Here is a 9,366-nt window from a genome sequence, read left to right as displayed (position 1 = left end):
GAACTACTTGCAAAGAATACGGTGGAGGAAAAGGTCCCGGCGTTTGGCGTACTCTCATTCATTGGCTTTTTTCTCGGCTCTTTGTCTCCCCACCCTCCTCACAGTCGGATGTAAACTAGAGCGCTGGTTTTTCATCTCTCCAAAGAGGGGCGAGACAGCCGCTTCCTTCTCCGCCCCCTCCCCCGGCTCACAGGCAACGGAAGGGTGGAGGTGTTGACAGCGTAGAAAGAGAAGAGCAATTAGACGGCAGCGCCTATTCGAGGGAATACGGCAGCATCCGAGGAACTGGCGAGCAGCTCGAAACTTCAAGGCAAACAAACTACGACCGGCGATCTCCCCTTCCCGCTCCAGCCCCACTTTACGTTTTCTCCGCCTCCTTCCCGTGGCTTGGAGTCGCGAGCTCAAGAAGACGGCAACGGAGGGAGGGCGCAGCCGTGATTGCATCCCTTAAACTTTCCCCTCGCCCTCCTGCCATGGGTCTCGACGCGGATCGCTTTGCGGAGCCGGTGGACCCGGCGCTGAAGTGCAAGCTCTGCGGCCAAGTGCTGGAGGAGCCCCTGTCCACCCCATGCGGGCACGTCTTCTGCGCCGGCTGCCTCCTGCCGTGGGCGGCGCGGCGACGGCTGTGCCCTTTGCGGTGCAAGCCCATCTCCGGCCAGGAGCTGCACCGGGTGCTGCCCCTCGAGAACCTCGTGCTGCGCCTGGCCGCCAAGTGCGACTACAGCGCGCGGGGCTGCCGCCGGCGCGTGCCGCTCCATCAGCTTGCGGCGCACGTCGAGAGCTGCGACTACAGTCCGGCCGGGTGTCGCCGCCTCCGCGAGGTGCTGCTGCTGGAGGATCTCCACATGCGCGAGAGCATCTGCCAGGTGAAGGGCTGTGGAGGATGGCAAGAGCCGCAGCCGCTGCAGCCAGGAGAGGAGGCGCGCTGTGGCGCCGGCGACGAGGGGAGCGCGGGCTGTTGCGCGCGTGCGGTGCGCACCCGGCGGAGCGCTGACGCCCGGCTGGAGTCGGCGGCCAAAGGGCGGGCCCTGCAGTGGTGCGTGAGGGAGGCGACGCTGCTGGGCCAGCTGGCGGCGCTGCGGAGCGAGGTGCAGCTGACGGCGCTCAGGTACAGGCAGAAATTCAAACAGTACGTCAGTCATCTCAGCAGCATCGCCGGGAACCACGACCTCAGTGAGGTGAGCAGGGGTGCTGTTAGGTGGTTGTAGACTTTGAGCTTCTTACAGATGGACGGGCTCTTTAGCCTCTTTCCTAGGCTGGTGCCCTTCAGGTGTCTGCAACTCCCATAATCCCCTATTTATATTATATTAATCAGTCTGTTTGATTATTACGTTTATATCCCACCTTTCCTCCAAGGAGCTCAAGGTGGCATACATGGTTCTCCTCCCTCTCCGTTTTATCCTCACAATAACCCTGTGAGGTAGGTTAGGCTGAGAGACTGTGACTGGCCCAAGGTCACCCAGCAAGCTTCATGGCTGGCTGGGGATTTGACCCTTGGTCTCTCAGGCCTTAGTCCAGTAACCCAGCAATACACCACACTACCTCCACCACCCCCCGGGACGATGATGGGAGTTGTAGTCCAGCAACACCTGGAGGGTGCCAGGTTGGGGAAGGCTGTAGTAGAAGGCAATGTGTATTACTACTTCACTTCAAAATGTGGCAAGCCAGCCAGCCTGGCAGACTGTTCATTCTACCGAGTGGGGCCCTGGTGCAGATGACCAGCGAGTACCTCTTCATAGTCAGAGCCAGTATACCTCTGAATACTAGTTGCCAGGATGGGGGCAATGGCAGGGTAGGGCTGTTGCCTTCATGTCCGGCTTGTGTTTGGGCTTTGTGGAAATAATTTCCTGGGCCACCAGTTGGCTGGCTGCTGTGGGAAGCAGGATGGTTATATGGGCTTATCCAGCAAAGCTCTCAATTATGTTCTTAAAGAAGAGGAGACCTGTCCCTCAGCAGCTCCATCTTTCTGTTTCTTGGTGTCAGTGAAGTAACTCACTTCAGCCTCTTCTGAGCCCACTCCTCTTCAGCTAGGGCTTAGTGTCTAAACAGACAAAATCTATATCTGAGGAATTTTTTCCATAGCAGTTTTAAAGGAGTGGAGAGGGGGAGAGGTTGTAACAATCCAAAAGGCTTAGCCTTGCTGACCTAGCCTTAGAACTTGTTTTCAGTGTCTCAGGTGTACAAGGTGATGCCTCTGAGTTTAAGAAAATTGCCTTTCTCCTATCCCAGCATTAGAAATGTGCTCAGTTCAGCAAATGTCATTTTGCTTGAGTCTCACTACTTATGATTTTGGAAGGGGAGCGTTGCTTGAAAGCTTTCCCTTGAAAATGTTTTCCCTTCTCTGTGTGGTTGGTATATTCGGTGATGGAGAAATTCACTCAAAGATGCTGTCATTCTTATTATTTTACATCTGGTATTGAAAAGAGATACTGGATGTTTAGCTTCCGTTTATAAGCCAAACACTTTTCTTTGAAATTGCTTCTGCTTGACTTGCTTTGCTTAAGTTGCTCTTTTGCAGCCACATTCCATTCCATTCTCCCAGAAACTGATGGCTCAGTCTGAGTGAAACTAGGGGTGCTGTTTTGGACAGTACTGTAGAAAAAGGTAAGAGGAGCACACCTGATAATGCCTGTGGTGGAGCCTCTTTTTCTAAGGTTCTTCTTAGCCTGGTTGTATGTTTTGAGATGCAACCTGTGGCAATGCTACCATTTAGGTGGAGTTGTTGTCCTAGATCTTGTGAAATAACTTTCTTTTGTATTTCCACTGAGTACTTGATTTTCTGACAACAAATCTAAACTGTGCAGCAACACGGCAGTGTCTGTGTGCACAAGCAGAGACACAGGAAACAGAATCAATTCATGGAGCTTTGCTGTCACTTGCTGTTTATTGAAAAGTAATCCAGCACCTGCACAATGGCTGGTCTTTAATTTTAACCATTAGTGGGCCTTTTATTATTCTTGAAAAGTTAAGACATCTAAATGTCTTAAAATGATGGAAACAACTCTTACATTCTTACATTCTTCATCAGTTCTTAAATTTTGGGCAGGGGGATAAATCTTGTAGGAAGATGCAGATAGTAATATAGGCAGTTGGTAAAACTTGAGTTTTATCTTTATTTTCCCCCTTAATGTTTTGGAAATTGCGTATCTTGTCTCTTTATATTGGCTGCAAATTTATGAATACTTGCATTTGTGGAATATTTTTGCATGCGTCCCCAATCTCCAAGCGGTGAGATTTCCAGGATCCCTGCGCTCATCCAGGGTTTGGTTTCCTATGGGAAGGTCAGCGGAGACTGTGGTGTCTTTATGAAATATGGTTTATTTATTTACACACATTCCAATCTGAGCTTAGGATGGAGGGGTTCAAGGCATCAGCAGTCCAATATCCAGTTTCCCCATTAGTGTTACAGGAGGCACCCTATAGCCATGATGCAGAGAGCCAGCCTCTCTTTCTGCCTCCAGATCCCAGCAATTCGTACCCACACTAAAAACACAAGCCTCCCCTGGCAGCCGGGGGGGGGGGGAGGAAGGCTCTCCTGAAGAGTTTCAATGACAAAAGGGTCTTCCTGGCCCATTCACCAGTTTCTGGGCAACTGATAGACCCATTATCCTACCTGGCCACTCTATTAGCTTAACAATAGACTCATCTGACCAGCGGAACGAGTTCCTCATTCCAAGGCACAGGATTCCAAATCAGAGTCTGGAAAGGGGACCCACAGGGATCATCCATTCCAACCCCAAACTCACAACACTACCCCCTTCCCCGAAAAGGTCTGTCCCAGACCTGCAAACAAACAACAGAATAACAGCTTTCCCTACAAAGAAATAACAGGTACAGGTTAGTCAGACATTGAAATATACGCCATTAAAAGCATAGTCATAGAAATACAGTTGCATTCCCACACAACGACAAAAACAGTCCATCCCTTTCAGCACGTTTTCAATTAACTGCTCCCTCTTTAGGCTTCCTCTTCTTTCTTGGAGCTCCCCCAAACAGTTGTACACACACTCACAATCTAACAGACACAGAATAGTAAATCTTAACATTAAAACCTTATTGCAAAAACCTATCAGCATAATTCCTAAAAAATCATTAAACAGTTCATATCCCCACAGCATGCAAAAAACACAAATCAACAGCATTTCAAAAGGCAATACTAAAACCATCTGAAGAATTCCTACAGCAGATCAGTACACAGTTCCATATGCATAACCCCCACCCCCAAACGATGCGGTCGCCCACATGGCCCTTTGTCTTGGAACTTCATGGAGTTCCCAGTCGAAGCTGATCCCTGCTGCTGCCTGCAGGGTCTTGAGACTCATATCCAAGGACAGATTTGTTTCCTCATTAGCACACGGCAGACTGTAGCCATTTTCCTCCCACTCTCTGCTCTGGGAAAAGTCTTTAAGCCACTTCATCTCCTGCTCCAAACTCCAAATCAGAGTCCTGCCACAAGTCTTTGTCTGGGGGCATCTTCTTCAGGATTAGCTGGCCTAGCCCACCCAGGTTGGCAGAAAGAAATCTTCTCTGTACTCCCTCGCAATCTCCAGTGTGAAACATGGGCCCAAACAGAAGCAGGTAACCCTCCCAGTGTCTCTTGCCCTCCAAACTCACAGGGTGCTGGGTGCCTCTCACTGCTGGAATTTGGCCAGGGACTGCACCCATCATAGGAGCTGCATCCCACCCTATAAGACCATTATGGGGCACCCAAGGGGCAAAGTCACTTGGGAATTTTATCTCACCCATCTCTCCAGGCGCTGGGAGCTCTTCTTAGACTTGCACTCCCACCTCAGGCTTTTGCTCCTGCACTTTTTCTTGCACAGCCATTTCTCCAGGCACTGGCTGCTCCTCTAGTACACACGCCTCAAACTTTTCCTCCTGCACTTCCTCTTCCACAGCTGGCACACATGAGGCGAAGAAATCTATTAACAGCTGCTCTTCCCCAGCCTCTATCCCACTTTCTTCCACGGCATCTTCCTCTTCATTTTCCAACCTGTCTTCCTTCAACTCTTGGGGCTTTATTTCCTGCTTTCTGTTATCTTCTCCCCTGGCAGGCTCCTGGACAATCAAAACTTCTTCTTCCTCCTCGCTACTGACTGCAACTCCTCGCAGTCCAAGTCGTCCAGCTGTCCATCCACTTTCTGGATCTCTTTAGCCACCCCAGTCTGGGTGCTCTGCAGCTGGACTCCTGGGTCACTCTTGACCCCTTGTAGCGGCTGATCTGGCAGGGCTCTCACATCCTGCATCCAGTTCTGGTAATACTGCATCCAGTTCTGGTAATAATGCGTCCAGTTCTGGTCTCCACACTTCAAGAAGGATGCAGACAAACTGGAACGGGTTCAGAGGAGGGCAACAAAGATGATCAGGGGACTGAAAACAAAGCCCTATGTGGAGAGACTGAAAGAACTAGGTATGTTTAGCCTGGAGAAGAGAAGACTGAGGGGAGATATGATAGCACTCTTCATGAAAGGTTGTCACATAGAGGAGGGCCGGGATCTCTTCTCGATCGTCCTAGAGTGCAGGACATGGAATAATGGGCTCAGTTGCAGGAAGCCAGATTTCAACTGGACATCAGGAAAAACTTCCTAACTGTTAGAGACATATGACAATGGAACCAATTACCTAGAGAGGTAGTGGGCTCTCCGACACTGGAGGCATTCAAGAGACAGCTGGACAGCCATCTGTTGGGAATGCTTTGATTTGGATTCCTGCATTGAGCAGGGGGTTGGGCTCGATGGCCTTATAGGCCGCTTCCAACTCTACTATTCTATGATTTTATGATCCTCACATGGAGTCTCCTTTTCCCCTCCAAAGGTGCTTCCCAATATCTTCCTCATTCGTTGCCAGCTCTCCTGGCTCTCTCGTTGCCTTTGCTACTGGTCCTCCTGGCGCTCTTGTCGCCTTTGCTCTGCTTGCAGCTGGAAAATCAATCTTAGCTGTTCCAGGAGATTGCTGTTTCGCCCTCCATTTTAGCTCAGGCACACCTTGCTCCCACTGTTTCTTCTAGGAAACTCAATCCCACTTCTAACACCAGTGTTGTGCACCTCCCCAATCTCTGAGCGGTGAGATTTCCGGGGTCCCTGCGCTCATCCAGGGTTTGGTTTCCTTTGGGAAGAAGGTCAGTGGAACATAAGAACATAAGAAGAGCCTGCTGGATCAGGCCAGTGGCCCATCTAGTCCAGCATCCTGTTCTCACAGTGGCCAGCCAGGTGCCTGGGGGAAGCCCGCAAGCAGGACCCGAGTGCAAGAACACTCTCCCCTCCTGAGGCTTCCGGCAACTGGTTTTCAGAAGCATACTGCCTCTGACTAGGGTGGCAGAGCACAGCCATCACAGCTAGTAGCCATTGATAGCCCTGTCCTCCATGAATTTGTCTAATCTTCTTTTAAAGCCATCCAAGCTGGTGGCCATTACTGCATCTTATGGGAGCAAATTCCATAGTTTAACTATGCGCTGAGTAAAGAAGTACTTCCTTTTGTCTGTCCTGAATCTTCCAACATTCAGCTTCTTTGAATGTCCACGAGTTCTAGTATTATGAGAGAGGGAGAAGAACTTTTCTCTATCCACTTTCTCAATGCCATGCATAATTTTATACACTTCTATCATGTCTCCTCTGACCCGCCTTTTCTCTAAACTAAAAAGCCCCAAATGCTGCAACCTTTCTTCGTAAGGGAGTCGCTCCATCCCCTTGATCATTCTGGTTGCCCTCTTCTGAACCTTTTCCAACTCTATAATATCCTTTTTGAGATGAGGCGACCAGAACTGTACACAATATTCCAAATGCGGCCGCACCATAGATTTATACAACGGCATTATGATATCGGCTGTTTTATTTTCAATACCTTTCCTAATTATCCCTAGCATGGAATTTGCCTTTTTCACAGCTGCCGCACACTGGGTCGACATTTTCATCGTGCTGTCCACTACAACCCCGAGGTCTCTCTCCTGGTTGGTCACCGCCAGTTCAGACCCCATGAGCGTATATGTGAAATTAAGATTTTTTGCTCCAATATGCATAATTTTACACTTGTTTATATTGAATTACATTTGCCATTTTTCTGCCCATTCACTCAGTTTGGACAGGTCTTTTTGGAGCTCTTCGCAATCCCTTTTTGTTTTAACAACCCTGAACAATTTAGTGTCATCAGCAAACTTGGCCACTTCACTGCTCACTCCTAATTCTAGGTCATTAATGAACAAGTTGAAAAGTACAGGTCCCAATACCGATCCTTGAGGGACTCCATTTTCTACAGCCGTCCATTGGGAGAACTGTCTGTTTATTCCTACTCTCTGCTTTCTGCTTCTTAACCAATTCCTTATCCACAAGAGGACCTCTCCTCTTATTCCATGAAAGAGACTGCGGTGTCTTTAGGAAATATGGTTTATTTATTTACACACATTCCAATCTGAGCTTAGGATGGAGGGGTTCAAGGCATCAGCAGTCCAATATCCAGTTTTCCCATCAGTGTTACAGGAGGCATCCTATAGCCATGATACAGAGAGCCAGCCTCTCTTCCTGCCTCCAGATCCCAGCAATTCGTGCCCACACTAAAAACACAAACCTCCCCTGGCAGTCAGGAGGGGGGGTGGCTCTCCTGAAGAGTTTCAATGACAAAAGGGTCTTCCTGGCCCATTCACCAGTTTCTGGGCAACTGATAGACTCATTACCCTACCTGGCCACTCTATTAGCTTAACAAACGACTCATCTGACCAGCGGAGCGAGTTCCTCATTCCAAAGCACAAGATTCCAAATCAGAGTCTGGAAAGGGGACCCACAGGGATCATCCATTCCAACCCCCATGCTCATAACACTATATTTGCTGTGACTCCTGTGGTGAATTTTGTCTATATCATCAAGAGGAATTCAAAAGTAAGATGAGAGAGACTTGGCTAAGCTGGTGACAGATCTGTGTATAAATAATTCAGGACAGCAGAAGTCTATCGGGATACTAATCAGTTTGTTCTCAATGTTACTAACTATATACATTGTTTCAAGGCATACTGGTCAGTTAAAGCATGAATGCGGCATCCTTACTCCTTGAAGTGTAGATAGTTATTTTATATACAAATATATCTTGTCCAGTAAGGTGGCTTTAATTTGTCAAACAGCATAGTTTACTGTTGCAGTTCTAACAGTCTAGTCTTATGCATTTTGCACAAATGTATGTCACACATTGTTCAGTGGTTCTTGCTTCCCACTAAGTACGCATAGGGCTATAACATCAGTTGTACAATCTAAGGGTGGTATTCAGTGATGCTTCCTCTGCTGGTGGAAAACATACATCAGTGGAAAGGGGAAAGAGGCAATTTTCAGTGATTCTCCTTTGCCCCTGAACAGAGCTTGGAAAAGTTACTTTTTTTAAAAAACTACAACTCCCATCAGCCCCAGCCAGCATGGCCATTGGATTGGGCTGATGGGGGTTGTAGTTCAAAAAAGTAACTTTTCCAAGCTCTGCCCCTGAAGCTCTTGTGCTGTCCCTTCCCTTCCAAATATGCTCTGGAAGAACAGATTGGATGTCATCCTGTACCTTTTTGTTAAACCTGACAGCATGAGCTGCACTGAAATGCATGGAATCATTGCTTTTGATTAAATAAATGAAGTGATTAAGACAGCTTGTTGTGCATAACATCTATGAATTTAATTTCTCTTGTCTTCAGCCTTTCTTTATATTAAAGATTGAAATATCCTTTGGGAGTCCTGAAACTGTTACTTTCTGCAATGGTGAGCAGTGATTTCAGTGAAACTTGAGCTCCACTTAGGAGAGTTATATACTTTGTTGCTTACTTTTGGGAAGCAACAACCAGCAGAAAGGATTTGAACAGCTTTGCTGTCTTTGGAACTAGCACAATCCACTGACCTTCACAGTGACGTAAAGTTGTTAGTATAATTCTTCGACTTTGTATAAGACAACTGAATAGTCACTACAGCTCCTTTACTATGTATAATTACTGAAATACTGTTTCTGGAATCTGTGATTCAAGACAAGATTTTTTTTAAAAAGTATTATTATTATTATTGCTGCTACTACTATTGTATGCTTTTTGGCTTAAAAGTATAAAATCCATTATAAAATATCAACTCATAATTATAATACATGATAAACAGTTTCATCAAAACATTAAAATATCCATAATTAAAATATCCAATAAAAAGCATAACAAAACAGTTAAAACAGCAATAAAAACAATTAAACAGAAGATTCAAGTCATGAGATTAGGGGAATACATGCCTGAACATGTGTGTCTTCAAGCCTGTAGAAAGCCAAAAGTAGTGGGACCTTTCATATCAGGGAGGGCATACCACCAAACTAGAGCTACCAGTGAAAAACCTGCCTACTGGGTTATTTGGTGATGGTGGTGGTGGTTTT

At 47.2% G+C, this 9,366-nt stretch overlaps 1 protein-coding gene across 1 annotated transcript in view; it reads left to right on the top strand.

The window, feature by feature from the left end:
• Positions 1 to 256: 256 nt before the first annotated feature.
• PDZRN4 (PDZ domain containing ring finger 4) overlaps positions 257 to 9,366 on the top strand; it is a 385,430-nt gene continuing 376,320 nt past the window's right edge. Inside the window, exon 1 of the mRNA XM_061639945.1 lies at positions 257 to 1,178. Within this exon, the coding sequence (XP_061495929.1) occupies positions 474 to 1,178 (705 nt within the window). The 5' untranslated portion in view covers positions 257 to 473. The remainder of the gene's footprint in view (positions 1,179 to 9,366) is intronic.

Source organism: Rhineura floridana, chromosome 8, assembly GCF_030035675.1.
Source record: "Rhineura floridana isolate rRhiFlo1 chromosome 8, rRhiFlo1.hap2, whole genome shotgun sequence".
In the NCBI taxonomy this organism is placed as follows: Eukaryota; Metazoa; Chordata; class Lepidosauria; order Squamata; family Rhineuridae; genus Rhineura; species Rhineura floridana.
This window is presented reverse-complemented; position numbering and strand designations above follow the sequence as displayed.